Source organism: Camarhynchus parvulus, chromosome 24, assembly GCF_901933205.1.
Source record: "Camarhynchus parvulus chromosome 24, STF_HiC, whole genome shotgun sequence".
Classification (NCBI taxonomy): domain Eukaryota; kingdom Metazoa; phylum Chordata; class Aves; order Passeriformes; family Thraupidae; genus Camarhynchus; species Camarhynchus parvulus.
Genome location: NC_044594.1, coordinates 5,812,038 through 5,829,803, shown reverse-complemented (window position 1 = coordinate 5,829,803; position 17,766 = coordinate 5,812,038). Strand labels below are relative to the sequence as shown.

The following is a 17,766-nucleotide window of genomic DNA, read 5'->3' as shown; positions in this document are numbered from 1 at the left end:
GATGCTGCCAGGAGCCGGGGGCTGGCAGAACCCCCTGTGCCCGCTGGAGAGCCATGAATTTGGGATGAGGTGGGGGCAGCAGCCCCCAGCCCGCCCCGGCCGTGCTGTTGGTTTTGGGATTTGTCACGCTCTGGTGCCTCCGAGCGCGCCGGGTCCCCGGCGGGGCCGCACAAAGGGCGCTTTCAGCACAGCCCCCCCCGCCCGGCCACAGAGCAACACAAACCTTTCATCCCCCTCGAGTTTCCCCCACAGACCCCGAAAGAGGAAAATAATCCTCTCCACGGAGTTAAAAAACCAAAAGGACCCTAAAAATTAGGGTTGAAAATGATTCCCATGGGAATGGAGCTTGGTTAACGCACGAGATTGTGGTGGAGCAGAGGCAGTGTCCAGCCTCCCCTGAAGCAACCTGGGGAGGAGGGGACGTGTCCATGACCCCCCAAAATATCCCATTTACAGCAGGTAGCAGGTGAAAAAATTGTTTTGACAGCAAGACCCACTCATGCAACGAGTTGTGTCCATCCTCATATCCCTCCACAACCCTCCCTTCCCGAGGCATTCCCAAAGATTTTCTTTTTCATGCCCTTAGAAATATAAATTCCTGGGGGGAATGAACCAGAAAACCCTGTATTCAGCCTAATTATCCCCCCTGGCCGCAATCTGTGATCTCTGGAACAATTAAAAGTGCTTAATCCCAGCTGAAAAGCAAACAAGGTCGGAGCGCGGCGTCTTCCTGCCTTCCCCTCGCCCGCTGCCGGGGTCTCGCTCCCCAGCTGCAATATAAATATGCAATTAAAAAATCGCCGCTAATTGCTTCACCCAAGGGGGGTTCCCACCAGGGAAACAAAAAGGCTGGGGAAAGGGATATTAAAAAAATAATAATTTAAGAAGGGGTAAACAAGTAAAAAAGGCCTTTTTTTTTTAGCCCAATAATTAAACTCTGATGCAGCTTTAGGGAGGAATTGTGGTGATATCTCAGGGTTTGCACCCTGGGGTGGGGTTTTTTTGGGGGATGCTCTTTTTTGGGGGGGATGGGGTTAATCCCTGGCTCTCCTCTCTCGCTCCAGCGCTAACAACCCCTGGCAGCTCTCGGGCTCGTTAGTCCTTCCGAAAAGCAATTAGAGAGGTTGGAAAATGAGGGCAGCCACTGCCCTGAGACAGGGCAGGAATGGGGGGCGGGGGGTCAGCCCCCAGCCCTTGGGGCGGGTTTAGGGCTCGGCAGAGATCCCGCAGTGCGATTTACCCTGGCCGAGCAAAGCTGCGCCATCAGCAGGTTTCAGAGTGAACAACCCCGTGCAACTCCCCCTTGCAGCAGCCAGCCTCACCTCGTGTCCCCCAGGGCTTTATTGAACCTTCAAAACCTAAAACAGGTGGCCAGACACCTTCACAGTATTTGGGTGCTGCTGCCAGAGCGCAGCCAGGAGGAAGAGGAGGAGGAGGTGGAGGAAGAGAAGGAAGAGGCAGAGAAGGGGTGTGAGGGCTCAGGTGCCAGGCAGCCAGACCTTCTGGGTGCTGACAATGTCGCTGAGCTTGGCCTTGATCTTCAGGAAATGCCTCTTGAACTCCAGGCCATCGCCCTGCGTGGGGACAGACAGGGGCTGACATCCCCCTGCACCCCTCCCTCCCCTGGCACCCACCTCCCCTGGTCACCCCCACCCTGCACCCCTTTCACAAGGTCCTTCCCCACCCTGCACCTGCCATACAGCCCCCACCACCCACCCTGACCCCACACACACCTTGGAGAGGCGAAAATCCACCAAAATCTTGCTCTCCATCTCCACCAGGTTCACCTTGAAGATGAGTTTGTTGTTCCTCCTGTCTGTGGTCGAGATGGTGACCTGCAAAGGGGGGAGAATGCCTCGAATTATTCCCTGATGACCCAGCACAGGGGGTGCCAGCCCCAGTTCCATCCCCTGACCCCCACCTGGTTGGTGCAGCTCATCTTCCAGCCGTAGCCCATCTTCTCACACACCTCCTTCAGCGCGCGGTAGGAGCCGTCGGCGTCCAGCTTGGTGAAGAACCGCGTCATCCGCTTCACCAGCCGCTGCCACGGGCTCTGCCGCCCCAAAAAAACATTCCAGGGGTCAGCAACCCCGCCACAAGGTCCCAAATCCCACCAGGTTCCAGCCCCAGCTCTGACACATCCTGGCTTTCGGTGAGGAAATGTTGGAAAGCTGCACCCCCTGATGGCACAAGCCAACAACCGCATCCCAAAGAGCAGAAACGCTGCACAGCCACATCCCAAAGAGCAGAAATGATGCACAGCCACGTCCCAAAGAGCAGAAATGCTGCACAGCCACATCCCAAACAGTGCAAAGTCAGCCCCTGGTATCATAAAAATGCTCTTTAAATCACACATAGGATGCAAAGTTGTGCCCCAATGGTATAAATAGTGCAATGATGGATCCTGAGATTGTAAATTGGATGTGAAGTTGCCTTCCAAATGCTGCAGAGCTATACCCTGGAACTGGAAAGTTGCGTTTTATTACTCAAAATGCTGCAAAATTGTGCCCCAAATACCACCAGGCTGCACCCCAGGAGGACAAACCTTGCCCAGCAGCACCCCAGTGCTGCCAAGCTGCTCCCTGACACTGTAAATCAGATGCAAAGTTGCTCCCCAAACACCACAGAGCACAAAGTGCACTCTGATGCCATAAATGATGCACATTTGCACCCCAAATCTTGGGAGGTGGCACCCCGAGATGATAAATCTCACAGCTGCATCCCAGCCTTGTCAAGCTGCTCCCTGACATTTCATATACAGCAAAGTTGCTCTTTAATGTGGTATTTATGGTGCAAAGTTGCATCCCAATATTTTACACAGCACAATGTTGCACCCCAGTGCTGTAAATCAGATGTGAAACTGCCCCTCAAGTCCCTGGCAAAGTGACAAAGTGACACTAAAAGTACTGCAAATTTGCACCCCAAACCCTTCACCAGACACCCTCAGGTGGTAAACATTCAACAGCCACAGCCCCAACAGTTGTTCCCTGATATTATAAATACAACAAAAGTTGCTTCTTAATCTTACATATCTAAGGCAAAGCTGCACCCCAGTAGTCTAAAGGTGCAGCACTGGATCCTGATGATGTAAACTGGATGAGACTCTGTCCCCCAATGCTGCAGAGTTGCACCCCAAGATGATGAACCTCCCCCAGCCACACCTCACACATTGCCAGGCTGCTCCCTGATGTTATAAACATGGCAAAGCTGCTCCTCATTGCCATATACAGGATGCAAAGTTGCACCCCAGTTTATGCAATGCAACGTTGGACCCCAGTGTTGTAAATTGGACATGAAGCTGTCCCCAAACACCTCAAGGCCATGGCAAAGTGTCACCCTGATACTGAAAACACTGAAAAGCTGCGCCCCAAATCCTGCAAACTTGCACCTCAAGGCCATGCTGAAAAGCTGTGCCCCAAATCCTGCAAACTTGCGCCCCAAAGCCATGGCAAAGTATCACCCTGATATTGAAAATACTGAAAAGCTGCGCCCCAAATCCTGCAGACTCGCATCTCAAGGCCATGGCAAAGTATCACCCTGATATTGAAAATGCTGAAAAAGCTGCGCCCCAAATCCTGCAGACTCGCATCTCAAGGCCATGGCAAAGTGTCACCCTGATACTGAAAACACTGAAAAGCTGCGCCCCACATCCTGCAGACTCGCACCTGAGGTGATAAGTAACAAAAAGTTACAGCTCCAATATTCCCCAGCAGGCAAAGCTGCACCCCAAGCAGCAGAGAGCAGCCCCCAACCATTGCAAGATGCACCCTGACACCGTCGCTGATGCCGAGCTGCGCCCCAAACGCCGCGAGGTGAAATCCCAAGAGGATCAACCTCGCCCAGCCGCATCCCAAGCACTGCGAGGCAGCACCGCGATGCTCCAGGTGGTGCCAGGTGCCCCCCGCAGCCCCTGACCTGGGAGGAGCCTGGGGTGCCCAGGAGTTGGCTGTTGACCAGCATGTGCTCGGGGCAGGCGGGCTGCGAGAAGCTGAAGCCCTGCACCAGCTGGTCGATGCTTCCCGTGCCACTCTCCCAGGGCATCCCGCCCGTGCCGGGCTCCGGCTGTGACGTGGAATAGCTTGCCTTGTCCTCACTGCAAGGCAAGGGGGGACACAAGGGTTAGGAGAGCTGGAGAGAGCCCAATGTGGGAACTGCACGGGATTTTGCAGGATCTGGGACGATCACAGGGGTTGTGCGGGGTTTCCACCCGACCACCTCCTGGAGAAAACGCCAGGAAAGCCCCGAGGCGTGCAAGGAATTGCAAACCCGTGTGGAGGGAAGCAGAGGCTCACCCCAGCGCTCCCTTCACGGGTGAGAAGTCTGTATCGGATCGGATGTGCTTGGAGAAGCCTCCAGGGGAGTCGGTGACTCCCCCCGAGGAGAGACGAGCCCTCTTGACATCTGCAAAGGGACAGGACACCAAGTAACCCCCAAATCCAGGGGCAGCAGCGCGCTCCCCCGCAGCCCCTTACCCTTTTTGAGGGGTCTGCTGTACCACCGGTCCTTCTGGATGTCAGGAATGGTGATCCTGGCTGTCGGGCTCTCCGTGAGGATCTTGTGCAGCAGCGCTGGGGAAGACGAGGGGGTGGAACACAATATGGTGTGTGTGATATGTATGTATTTGTGTGTATATATAGTTATATATTTATATATATGTATGTATTCAGGGAGCTGCTGGGTGCTTACCCAAGGGAGCGGAATCAATCTTCTTCCAAGGTGGGAGGTAGGTTTTCTTCTCCTTCCAGTCACTGTATTCCTGGCAGCTGTCGCTGGGCTGGTCCCAAGGCAGCTCTGCCAGGAGATCCCACTGCTGTCACCCATGGTGCCACAACCCCCCGGGCACACGTGTGGCACTGTGGGGACGTGGTGTGCCAGGTGACCCTGCCCTGCCACGGATCCTGTGTGCTCCCCATGCATCCCAAACCTCCCTGTGCATCCCATGGTTTCTCACACACATCCCATACCTCTCTATGCATCCCAAGCTCCTCCTATGCTTCCCATACCTCTCCACTGCTCTTCATATATCCCCTTACATATCACATCACATCGCATCGCATCGCATCACTGCCCCCTTCTGCAGCCCTCTATTCCTTCCACACAACCCTATGGATACTCCAGACATCCCCCTCCAAGCATTTCCCATCTCCCTTATGGATCCCACACATTCCATCTCATGTGCACCCCTTCCCCATCCCATACATCCCTGGTGCACTCCAGGCACTTCCCCTCACACATTTCACCTGTGCACCCCTTCTGCATTCCACACATACATCCCTGCACATTCCACAAACACTCCCCCATGTCCTCTGCACCACTCCTGCATTTCCCCCACACCACCTGAACACGTCACAGGCATTCCATCCATTCCTAGAGGCATTCCAGTGTTCCCACCTCCACTGGTGATTTATCACCTCCTGTGAATTCCATCCATCCCAACATTCCCACCTCTGGCCATCAGCACATCACCCTCTGTGAATTCTGTACATCCCAACATTCCCACCTCCATCCAGCATGGCCATCAGCACCAAGTCACTCCTGTGAATTCCATCCCAACATTCCCACCTCCATCCAGCATGGCCATGAGCACATCCCCCCCTGTGAATTCCATCCATTCCCACCTCCAGCCAGCACGGCTGTCAGCACATCACCTTCTGTGAATTCCATCCATCCATCCCAGCATTCCCACCTCCATCCAGCACAGCCATCAGCGCATCACCCTCTGCGAATTCCATCCATCCATCCATCCATCCATCCATCCATCCATCCATCCATCCATCCATCCATCCATCCATCCCCACCTCCGGCCAGCATGGCCATCAGCATATCACCCTCTGTGAATTCCATCCATCCATCCCAACATTCCCACCTCTGGCCAGCATGGCCACCAGCACCAGGTCACCCTCTGCGAATTCCACCCCAGCATTCCCACCTCCATCCAGCATGGCTGTCAGCACCAGGTCACTCTGTGTGAATTCCATCCACCCATCCCAACATTCCCACCTCCGGCCAGCATGGCCATCAGCACCAGGTCACCCCTGTGAATTCTGCCCATCCCCACCTCCGGCCAGCATGGCTGTCAGCACCACGCCGCAGGCCCAGACGTCGACGGGCTCTGCGCGGAACTCGGGGCGCCGCAGCAGCTCGGGGGCCACGTAGGGCAGGGTCCCGCACATCTTGTTCAGCAGCCGCTCCCGCCCGTTGTGCCGGAACACCGTGGCCAGCCCGAAATCCGAGATCTTCAGGTTGTCTGGGCCCAAACAGAAGCAAAGCCAAGTTAAAACTTCAAATCGATACTCAAAATTAACCCAATCCCCCCAAAAAATTAATTCAAAATGTAAGTTCAAATTGAAATAGAAATCAAAATGTAACCAAAAATTTTAATTATAAATTCAAACTTAAAAATTGTTTGAAAATTTGAATTGATAATAAGCCTAAAATAAAAATTCAAGTTAAGATTTTAAAGTTCTATGTTTAAAAGTTGACTTAAAATACCAATAAAATCAAAAGAAATTCAAACTAAAATTTAAACTTAAGATTCTAAAGTTCTAGGTTTGAAAGCTGAACTAAATATTTGAATTAAAATACAAAGAAAATTAAAACAAGGAATTCAAATCAAAATGCGAATGTAAATAAAAGCTTAAACTAAGAAATTAAACTAAAAAAATGTAAAAATTTTAAATTAAAAATGTAAAGTAAAATTTAAATTCAGGAAAAAATGAGACCCTTACATTAAAAATTCAAATGCAAAATATAAGCATACAAATTAAAGCTTTAAATTAAACACTCAAATGAAAAACCACAAATTAAGAAATGAAAACTTAATGGAGGCTGGAGAGGGACACGCCTGCCCCCACCTCGCTCGTCCAGCAGCAGGTTCTCCGGCTTCAGGTCCCGGTGGGTGATGCCAATGCTGTGCAGGTACACCTGAGGAGGAGGGGAGGGGTCAGTGCTGAGGGGAATCATGGCAAGGGTCAGGGGTCAGCAAGGTGTGGGAATCATGGCAAGGGTTAGAGGGTCAGCACAGTGTGGGAATCATGGCAAAGGTCATTGCCATGTGGGAATCATGGCAAGGGTGAGCACTGTGTACGAACCACGGCAAAGGTCATTGCCATGTGGGAATCATGGCAAGGGTCAGAGGAATCAGCACCGTGCAGGAATCACGGCAGGGGTCAGAGGATCAGCACCGCGCAGGAATCGCCACTGGCACCCGCGGCATTGCTGCCGCTGAGCACTCACCACGCCGGCAATCAGCTGCTGGAAGAACCGCTGTGCCTCCGGCTCTGGCATCCCGACATCTGGCTCTGCACGTGGGGAAGAAGAAGGAGAAGAGCAGTTCTCAGCCGTGTGGAGATGACAATTTAGGATGCCCCGCTGCCCCTACATCCCCGGGGAGCCCGTGCCGCACCGATGCGGTCGAAGAGCTCCCCGCCGCGGCAGTACTCCAGGAACAGGTACTGCGTGGCCCCCTCCCGCCGGTGTCCGTAGAACCGGACGACGTTCTCGTGGCTCAGCATCTTGTTGATGCAGATTTCCTTCTTGATGTTCTCCGGGCACTCGGCCGCGCGCTTCATGTCCACGATTTTCACGGCTACGGCCTCCTCGGTGCGGCGGTTCACGGCCAGCTGCACCCTGCGGTGGGCATGGAACAGGGAACGGGTGTGGGAATGGGCATGGCAATGCTTCCCCCAGAGACAGGCAGCAGGCAGGGAAGGGGGAGAAAATTCTGCCTCTGAAGACGGCAGCAGGCAGGGAATATTGCCACTGGAGGCAAGGAAGGGGCAGGGAATGGGCAGCAAATGGTGCCCCTGGAGCCAGGGAGCGGGCAGGAACAGGCAGGGAGTGCAGGCACGGGGAGGTGCACGATGGGCACACGGGGGTGCAAGGGGGTGTGATGGGCGAGCAGTGGGCACACAGAGGACGCGCCACGACCGGAGCGGGCAAACAGTGGGCCTGTGGTGGGCGAGCAGCGCGGACTGGGCGAGCTGCGGGCACACACACGGCGTGTGATGGCCAAGAGGCGAGCAAACAGCGGGCACGCAACGGCCTCGCAGAACCACGCAGGGACAAACAGGAGGTGCGCAAGTGGCACACGGGGGAGAGGGGACAGCGGCCGCGCAGGGGCAGGGCAGGGCCCGGGCCGCGCAAGGGGCAGGGCAGGGGCGTGCAAGGGGCGGACCCGGCCGGCAGCAACCCCGCGCCCCCCGGCCCCGCCGCACTCACTCCCCGTAGGCGCCTTCACCCAGCGTCTGCACCAGGTCCCAGTCCTCCACAAAGGGCACCGCCATGCCCGGCCCCTGGCCCGCTCGGGCCGCGATCCCGGTCCCGGTCCCGGCAGCGGCCCGGCCACGCCGCCCTTTCCCGCCACCGCCGCGAGCCCCGCCCCGCCCTGCGCGCGCACGGCCCGAGCCACGCCCACAAACCCCAGGCCCCGCCCTCACCTGGAATCCCGCTCCCATTACAGGCCACGCCCCCCACCCCGCCCCCCGCCTCTATTTACATTCAAATCGGTTAAAAGCGGCTGAGCGGCCCCAACGCCCCTGTGACAGAATTCAGGGAGAAACCCTCCAAATTGATTTTTATTTATTTGTATTCTTTACAATCCCTGGTCAATCAGCCCCGATGAGAGCCGCAATTCCTGATTTGGCGACGGCTCCGTGTGTATATAAAAATCACTCCCGGCAGGACGGGGTGGGCAGGGTCCTCCCGCCGCTGCCTGCGCTTACAAACGGTATAAAACAAACCCAAAAGAGCCCCCCTCGAACCCCCAGCAAACCCCCGAATCTCTGTTGCACAGGCAAGGCTGGGTCAGTGCGGTGTCTGGCGCGGCTGGCGCCGGCTCCTCTACGTCCTCGACAACCCGCGGTTGTCCAAATCTTTCACCTGGGCAGTAAAAGAAGGTTCATTAGGTAGAATTCCATGGGTTTTTTTCCCAAACTGGGTGGGTCTGGGCTCGCCCTGGTGCCATACCTTGTATATTCGGACCAGCCAGTGCTCTGTGGTGTACGCCTCCTCCAGCACGTCCAGCTCAAAGTCCTTGTTGCCGATTTCAGCGTTCCTCACCCGGTCGTAGCCTGGCGGTCGCTCTAGGAGAGAGGAAAGCACAGGCAGTGCTGCTGCATCGCACCCAGAGATGTCAGGGCGCAGTGGGGCCCCCCAGAAGCAGTGCCATGCCCCAGGGGTTACTCAGGGACTCACTGGCCTCAGTGTAGACCTGGCCGAAGCGGTAGTAGCACATCTTGTACATGAGGCAGTTGAGCAGCACCGGGGAGCCCTCGCGGTCCACCCGGAACTCCCCGGTGGGGGTGTAATAGTCGTGCTCCTTGATGTGCCTCCCCGTGTCCGTGCTGCCCCCGATCCGCACCATCCACAGGAACTTGTTGATGTCTGCAAGGCAGAGAGTTGGGGTCAAAGAATGAGGGTTTGAGCTGATTTGTGGGCCCAAAGGAAAGGGTTAAATTGGGGTGGAAGAACAAGAGGTTGGGATGAGGTAAAAGAATGAGGAGCCAAGTTGAGCTGGGGAGCCAGGAGGGAGGGTTGAGGTGATGTGGGGGGGCCAAAAGCAAGGTTGAGTTGAGGGAGAGCTCCAAAAAGGAGCATTTTGGCCCCGTTGTCACTCCACAGCCCCAGCTGGAGGTGGGATTCTGCCATCAGCACCCGTGGCTGGGCCTGACCGGGCTCAGAGCAGGATCTTACCGTCCGATGAGTACCCAGTGAGGCCGCCAAAGATCACCAGCACGTAGCTGACGTCCAGCTCCCTCATGATCTCGTAGGCTTTCTCCTCTGTCGATGCCATGGCCTGGGGCAGATGTGGTGTCAGCCAGTGCTGACGTGGTGCCCAGAAAGGCTGGCTAAGGCAGCAGGGGAGGGAGGGACCCACCTGGCCGACGCGGGAGATGTGCGTGTTGTTCCAGGTGTTGTTGTCCACCAGGATGGTCCGGTTGGCCATGGCAGTGATCTGGTACCCGTAGTCCCACCAGGACATCACCTTGGCATCCTGCACCAAACATGGCCTGGCATCAGCACCTCAGTGGGCAATGTGGGGTGCCCAAGGCCCCAACATCTCATACTGTCACAGACACATTTTCTGAAAAATCCTTTCCTTAGGATTTTTTCTCCTGAGAAGCTGAGAGGCCTCAGGAACAAAATGTAAACAATGGTTATCTGCTGCTGTGGAATGCAACAGGTGCATCTGTGATTGGCCCATGTTGGTTGTTTCTAATTAATGGCCAATCACAGTCAGCTGGCTCGGACTCCCTGTCTGAGACACAAGCTTTTCTTATCATTCCTTCTTTTTCTATTCTTAGCTAGCCTTCTGATGAAATCCTTTCTTCTATTCTTTTAGTATAGTTTTAATGTAACATATATCATAAAATAATAAATCAAGTCTTCTGAAACATGGAGTCAGATCCTCGTCCCTTCCCTCACCCTAAGAGCCCTGTGAACACCGTCACGCACCTCTGGCGTGTTGTGCCGCAGCCAGTAATAAGCTTCTCGGAAGTCATCGAAGATGATCCTGCTGCCATCGCCACCGCGGGCAGAGAGAACGATGGAGGGGGAGGAATAGGCCTCGCTGGTCACCCAGGTGGAGTGGAAGGTGTATGTGATCAGGAAGAACGCCATGACCAGGATCATGCCACTGGCAACCTGAGGGAACAACGCAGGGTCTCAGCACTGGAGGGATGGGGCCATCAATCTCCTGCTCTCAGCCCATCAGGACCAGGTGTCTATCTGAGCCAGCCTGGTGCTCACCTCATTTTTAATGGGGTAGGTGGAGTCCTGCTGCTTTTTGCTCTTCTTGTCTGGCCGGCTGATATCCAGGTTCTTCATGTAGGTGGACAACACCTGAGAGACCCCGATGCCAGACAGGATGCACATCACCGGAGCCAGCACCAGCATGAGACGTACCTGTGGCAACAGCAGAACTGTTGGAGAAGGAAACCACCAGAAATCCAAGGGAAGAGGGAAATGGATGCCATTCCTAACCCAGCACCTCAAATTCAGTGGATATATCAGCCTTGGGATAAACCTGTGGCTGTTTTTTTTAGTGGGGAGCTGCCACCATTCCAGGCACCCCTGAGGGAAATTCCCTGAAGTGCTCAAAATTGGCCCACATGGGAAACTGAGGTCACTTCAGCAATCTTAGGTGGAAACAAGGACTGGTAGCTGCCTCCACACCAGAACTCAACCACATTTAGTGTTCAGGGTGCCACAGGAAGAGTGCAAATGGGCTCATCAGTGATTGTTTGTCAGCAGTCCCTGCCTGAAAACCCAGAGAATTTGTTTGAGATTGCACTGGGTGCTCTGGGAGATCAGGAACACTGATCAGGCGGCGCTGGCCCCAGGGACACAAGTCACACCCAAACCACTGAGTTTTGCAACTTCACCTTCCCTCACTGCAGAGGAGCAAAACAAAACCACATTTATGGAAGGGAGAAAAGCCCTCAGGGTAAAAGAATCATCACTAAGTTCAGAAAAACAAATGAAATTGTTATGAGCACTCGGAGGCAGCGCTGGTGCCCGCAGCCCTCACCATGACAGCTGAGAAGTACATGCTGGTCACGCCATACATGATGATGAAGATACGGGCATCCGAGAGGTTGCTGAAGCAGTAGTAGAGACCAACTGTGAGGGGGGAGAAAAAGGGGTCAGGTTCAGCTCAGAGATGAAATTAAACCAGGCACTGAGGGACACAGGGGGACACAGAAGGTTTGGCACAGCCAAGAGGCAGGCAAGCCCTCTGGTGACTAACTCAGGGTCAGGCAACTCACCTGGGAACATGAAAACAAGGAGCTGCAGGTCGAAGTAGTAGGAGGACCAAGTGGTGGGCTGGTGCTCAGAGACAGAGGCGATGATGGGGATGTTGTTCTTGGCATAGGAAGGGTCCAGCAGGGAATAGAAACGCCCCGTCCATGGGGAGATTTTCCCTAGGAAAGAGGAGAAAACAAATCCTCTTTGGATCCAGCAGAGTAATGGACAATGCTGACACATACTCTCCCAGGGAACCACATGTGAGGCTGAATGAGTGATTCCAGACCTCATTTAGAACCTCTACTACTCAAACATGCCATTTTAGAAAGGAAATACAATTGCAATTTCGCTCTAAAATCCCCTCCCTGCTCAACCTCTACCTTTAGCATCTCTTTGCTACTACAGAGCAACAACCAGTATCTGCAGCACCAGCCTGGTGTCCCCAGAGTCTCTGTCTTACAGCTGCTGCTTAAATATTCCTTGTTAATGCACGAATTCGAGCAGATCCCAACCTTCCCCTTTGAGGGGACTCAGAGGCACTGGCACCACAGTAACACAGAGTTAGGATGGACAAATTCCATGCCTGGGAAGCAAGGAAAGAGGGTGAAACACCCTTGTAATGGCCACAGCCTCAGGCTACCTGTGAGCATCAGCACAGCCCCGACGGAGAGGAGGACGAAGCCAACCAGGGAAATGACACTCCTGAAGAGGATTTCAAACTGCTGTGGGTTCAGCTTGCTCCTGAGGTAGTCCACAAAGGCATGGATCTGGCACAGGCCGAAGACTCCAAGGGCAGCCATGTGCTCTGAGGAGAGGACAGGCTGGGAGGGGGGCAGAGTGTGGTCAGACACAGAGATGAACAGGAGCCATTACTGGCTTTTTCCACAAATCACTGCTTGGCACAATCTCTGCCAGCCACAGGAAAACGTTCAAATATTCCCTCCCTGTGACTGGCACAGCTGGCATGAGCTCTTTTCCTACATCCACTTTGATTCTGATAAGAATCCATGTGGAAAATTAACCAGATTCTCTTGAAAACATGAGCTGGGCAGGCCTGCTTCCTGCCATACCAAGATACACATGGCACGAATGTTTCCTTCACCAAAACCAAAGATATTTTTGACAAATGGTGCTGGGAAGGTTATTAGGTGCTTTGAAGGTTATTAGGAACTTTGAAAGTCATCCAGCACAGCCAAAAGCTCATTTCGGCAAAGGTGGCAAGGAATCAGCACAATGGAAGCTGGAACAAGGAGTCAGCACCCACTCATAATCTCAGTGATGAAGGCAAGAAGTAAAACCAGGTGTCAGCACGCTGCTGTTCTGTTAGAAGCCATCCCTGAGTCTGCAAACCCTGCTGGTGCCCACCTGGAAGCCAACAAAGGAGATCTGCATGGAGAGGATGGTTCCCAAGCAGTAGACTGTGCAATAGGCTACGTAGATCCTGTGGGAGAAGCGCCCGGTGAGCATCAGCACCAGGACGTGCAAGGGGATGAGGTTGATGAGGAAGACGTAGCCACCCCACGAGGAGACCTGCCAGGACACAAAGCAGACACACACCCTCAAGTTCCAGGGCTGAACAGCTGCAGAGCTGAGGTGAAACACAGAGGTTTAGCTTTCCTGGGATCACAGGCAGGGTTTTCACACAGTAGCAATATCAGCTGGGATCTGCTCTACCTTAGAGCATCCTCCAAAACTGACAGAAACATGGATTTTTCAACACTACTAAGAACACGTCACACAAAACCCACTAGTTTTGCAAGAAAGGACCCATTCCCTTTCCACCTCCATAGAGGTTCTAGCTCTCTGGGCACACTGACACAGGAACAGCACACCATGGCTCCCTGGTGAGTGCACACAGAGTCAGGGTTACCCCAGAGCTGGGAGAAGGGACACTCACCATGTAGAAATAGGCGAGGGCACACATGGCTGCCCAATAGATGGAGCCAGTTTTGACAGCCTTGATCCACATGTAGTAGGTCAAGAGCATGCAGAATATGGCGATACCTGCGGAAGGAGCCGGAGCCATTAATGCCATCCCTGGGGCACGGCAGAGAACTCAAACCATTAAAAACAGATCTGTAAATGCTTTTGCTGCTCCATCACACAAAGAGCCAGGCCTGGGAAAAGCATTTGATATCTGGTTTCTAGACCAAAACACTGTGGTGCTTGTGTCTAACAACTCACGTGGCTTCTTCCAGCCACACCAGCTGGAAGAACTTCTACAGAGCCCCCAAAAGCCCAGCTCCAGCAAAGGAGCCACGATCCTCCTCTGCCCCAGGCTGTGGCAGTGAGATTGCTCCCTTTGCCAGTCCCAATGTCACTGCTGGAACAGAGATAAAAGCACAGAGGAACCACACAGTAGCTCCAGTTCCAGGCAGAGTTTGGGGAGGTGACAAAATCCTTTCTGACTGGCAAGCAAGGATACTGGAGTAAACTCGCTGCCAGAGCTGGGAGACACTCCCTCTACTCGACAGCATGGCCAAAAACCATCTCTGATCTCTGATGGGTCAGGCTTGTACAGCACAAACCCAGCAGGGATCACCAGGAAAGGACAGAGCCTCTGTTGTGCTCTGCAGCATCTTCCAGCACCACTTTCCAGCACCCAATCCACTTCTTCCTAGCAGCCATCCTATTCCTCCTATTCGACCTAGAAATTGCCCTACTCCTCCCACTACCATGAGCCACCCAACTACAATCTCCCACTGCCACCCTAACCTGAACCTCCTTACTCATCTTCCTCCTTACACTAGGGCTAGTATACAAATGAATCCAAGGTGGGTTAGAATGAGCAGAATAACAGAAAGTTCTAACTAACACAGTTGATTTTGACTCAACAAATGATAGCTTCCACCCTATAACTTTCTTTATGTCCTGCCTCCATCTAAGCTTCTACTCAGCCTTCACCCCAAGCAGCCTAGGTTTAGCCTTCCACCAAACTCACCTGATCTCAGCTTAAAGGTTTCCCCGAGGATCACAAACTCACCTTCATTATCATAGGAGCCAGCAACAGACCGAGAGATGTATCCAGGCACAACAGCGATCATGGCAGCAGCAAGGAGTCCTGCCCCTGCATCCTGGGAAAAACAGCCAGGGAAAAGACATCTGGGTTTAGGGATTTTATTACTCAATGAAATAAAAACTGCATGTGGAAACAAAGTCTTCAAACAGATCTGCCACTTCCCAGAAGGCTGGGGTTTTGAGGAGTGTGGCGGTCACCTCCAAACCTCTGACCCAGCTGCTCTCCCAAATGGCAAACAGCTCCCACTCCTCTGGAAAGCCAAAGCCTGTGGGGCACACCCTGCTGGCCCCTGTACCTTGAGCTCTTTGGTGAGGTGGTAAGTCACGATGGTGGTGAAGGAGGAGAAGAGGGGAGCCAGGAACACGCAGACGTTGCGGATGTCGATGGTGATGTGGAAGAAGTGCAGCACGTGGTAAATCGCTGCTGATGTGATCATCAGGCCTGGGGATGGAAATGACACTGTTATCAGGGTGCTCCAGAGTCACCAGGAGGGAGCTGCTGCCAAGGATGCATTCCCAAGCTGCCCTCTGTTCCAGCTGGCACTCATGGAGCAGTCCCCATCCCGATTTTCCCGTCGCACCAGGTGCATTTCAGCTTGGCAAAGCTTTACCTGGGTAAATGGTTCCCCCGATGATCCTGCCCAGGGGGTACCACGCTCGGTCATCAAACCAGTTGTGGAATTTGTAGAAGCCCTCCTCAGCCAGGAAGCGGGTGGTGCGGTAGTTGAAATACCTGTAAGGGTGACAGGGTGTGACAGCACTGTGGGGGCTGCTCCATGTGTTCCCTGCACAGAGAACTGGCCCAGTTTCCCTCAGTTGTCCCAAACCTCAGCTGCAAAGGTTCATTCCTCCTCCCAGGGGGACTAATACTGTGTTTACAAAGGTGACAGTGGCCCTTGGGACTGATTCAACCAGCAACAAGCTTGGGACAGACACAAATCGTGCCAGGAGCTCTCTCCTGCTGTGCCCAGGTCAGGAGTAACCACATCCCAGGAGAAAAGCAACAGCAGGTGATTCTTGGATCTGGGCTGCAGGAAGAGCCCTGGGTACCAAGCGAATTTGGGTGTGGAAGAGAAAAACCAAGCTGTACTGAAACATGACCTCCAAATCCCACATGCTCAATGGGGATTTACTTGAGCCTGGCACCATCACCTGAATTCTGTGTGCTCCAGAACAGGAAAAGCCCAACAGGCCCCCAGGAAATGAGGAAATGACACTTACGGGTCAAACTCATGGATGACGCTTTCAAATCTTAAGACGGAGAAAAGCCTTGTGGAGAAAGCTGCAAACACAGAGAAGGGGCAGAGTGAACACACAGAGCTCATGAGTCACCCTCGGTTTCCCTGCACCAGGAGCCATCCCTGAGGGCACAGACTTACACAGGACAGCTGCCATGGACAGGATGAGGAGCTTGAGCAGCGTGTCCTGCTTCTCATAGGAGAGCCGGAGGAACCCCAGCTTGGTCATTTTCACATCAAATGCAGGGCCTGAGGATCCCTGAATGCCTGGACACAATCAGGAAGATCAAAAGCCTTTAAAGCCTTCATGAGCCTTTGGACTTTAAATCTCCCCCCTCTGGCCCAGCCTTCACCCCTGCCGGGTGCTTGTGCCTCCCCCCACAAAGCTCTCACCTCCTGTCCTGATCTGAGATCTCACCCCAAATCCTGGCTGGTTCTTCTTCCTTTACAGAGCCCAGAACTTCTCTGGGGCAGAGGATGTGCCTGTTTCTCTGTGCACAGAACAAAACCACAGTGTAAACTTGAGCAAAACCTCTGCCCTCCCTCTGGATGCTCTCTGAAGTTTAACCATCACCTGCAAGCAAGGCACAAAAATGCAAGAAATGGGTGCTCTTTCTCACACACTGGAGATCTGAATGGCTCCTGGTTACTCCCAGTTTGGTCACTTATGTCAAATATATATATATATATATATATATATATATATATATATATATATATATATATATATATATATATATATATATATATATCCCAGTAGTTTGCTAATGCAGTAAATTGGTTTTGCTCACACCAGACAATGTGGCTGTTTAATTCAACCTCCCTGAGGGGAGGAAAAGCCACAGAAACCCTGGGGTTGCAAACCAAGGAAGTGACACTCTTACTGAAGAATCACAGCTTTAACATCTTTCTACCTTGAAAACACTCAGATTTCCTCAAATCATTTCTTGCCCAATCAGTCAGGAAAACCCCTCCCAGTGCTCCAGACGGGCTCGGTCCCAGCACGGGTGGGTAAATGTGCAGCTCAGGTCTCTGAGCTACAACACCAGGCAGGACGCAGTGGGACAGGCTGAGATTTAAAACCCCAACAACCCGGGCCTGGAAAAGCCTTGCTGTGCCCAGAAGTGATTCCGGCTGGCGCACCTGGGCACTGCCCGCTGCAGAAACACCGGCGGTGGTTATTTCCCGATCCCCTGCGATAACGGAGCGCAGTGCAGGCGCCTGCGGGCACCAGTGGCTCTGTCCCGGGGTGCCCCGATGTCCTCGGGGGGACCCCTCATCCCCCAAGAACTCCCCTGGCACGGAGCACTCCCGACCGCCGCGCTGCCCCGCCAGGCCCCAGCCCCTGAGCAGCCCCAGGGTCCCACCCCTCACGCCTGAGGACCCCTCAACCCCCGCGCTCCCTCTCCCCACACGCCGGGCGCCCTCCAGGGCTCGGGCACCCCGTGACCCCTCAAGCCCCACACACCCCGCAGCCCGGACAGCCCTGCACCTGCAGGCCCCAGGAGCCGCAGCTCCCCCGGCCCCGCTCGGCTCCCGGTGCCGCTCCCGGCGCCGGTCCCGTCCCTCACCGCGGCCCCGCCGCCCCGTCCATCCGCCCCGCGCAGCCGCCCTGCTGCCGCCGCCGCCAGCCCGCGCCCCGCCCCCGCCCGCTTCCCATTGGCCGTCGCGCACGCCACTCCAAGCGTGGCCGCGCTCATTGGCCGAAGCGCCGAAAACTCATCGGGCGCGGGGCGGCGCGTGAGGAGCATGGCGCCTTCCC

At 54.2% G+C, this 17,766-nt stretch overlaps 2 protein-coding genes across 9 annotated transcripts; both read right to left on the bottom strand.

The window, feature by feature from the left end:
- Window positions 1-1,329: 1,329 nt before the first annotated feature.
- On the bottom strand, window positions 1,330-8,370 carry CHEK1 (checkpoint kinase 1). Its single transcript, XM_030964935.1, has 12 exons — window positions 8,221-8,370; window positions 7,406-7,629; window positions 7,237-7,301; window positions 6,855-6,924; window positions 6,059-6,247; window positions 4,687-4,791; window positions 4,473-4,568; window positions 4,293-4,401; window positions 3,916-4,093; window positions 1,922-2,053; window positions 1,734-1,835; window positions 1,330-1,574 (listed from the first exon to the last, which is right to left on the bottom strand). Exons 1-12 carry the CDS (start codon window positions 8,283-8,285, stop codon window positions 1,479-1,481), a joined length of 1,431 nt encoding a protein of 476 aa, XP_030820795.1. The 5' UTR covers window positions 8,286-8,370; the 3' UTR covers window positions 1,330-1,478.
- A 195-nt stretch (window positions 8,371-8,565) lies between these two features.
- Window positions 8,566-17,630, bottom strand: STT3A (STT3 oligosaccharyltransferase complex catalytic subunit A). 8 transcript variants are annotated; one of them, XM_030964988.1, is made up of 19 exons: window positions 17,497-17,613; window positions 16,398-16,578; window positions 16,146-16,271; window positions 15,988-16,048; window positions 15,378-15,499; window positions 15,063-15,208; window positions 14,732-14,822; window positions 13,646-13,752; window positions 13,114-13,278; window positions 12,389-12,569; window positions 11,769-11,924; window positions 11,531-11,622; window positions 10,750-10,905; window positions 10,456-10,644; window positions 9,878-9,994; window positions 9,694-9,796; window positions 9,196-9,384; window positions 8,968-9,083; window positions 8,566-8,880 (listed from the first exon to the last, which is right to left on the bottom strand). In XM_030964988.1, the coding sequence occupies exons 3-19, from the start codon at window positions 16,231-16,233 to the stop codon at window positions 8,842-8,844; spliced, it is 2,118 nt and encodes a 705-aa protein (XP_030820848.1). In that variant the 5' UTR covers window positions 16,234-16,271; window positions 16,398-16,578; window positions 17,497-17,613; the 3' UTR covers window positions 8,566-8,841. The 8 variants fall into 8 exon arrangements, with proteins under 8 accessions (XP_030820848.1, XP_030820853.1, XP_030820849.1 ...); XM_030964993.1 differs by having other exon boundaries at window positions 8,842-8,880; window positions 16,146-16,298; window positions 16,398-16,495; window positions 17,576-17,630; XM_030964989.1 differs by having other exon boundaries at window positions 8,842-8,880; window positions 16,398-16,495; window positions 17,576-17,630.
- Between the last annotated feature and the right edge of the window lie 136 nt (window positions 17,631-17,766).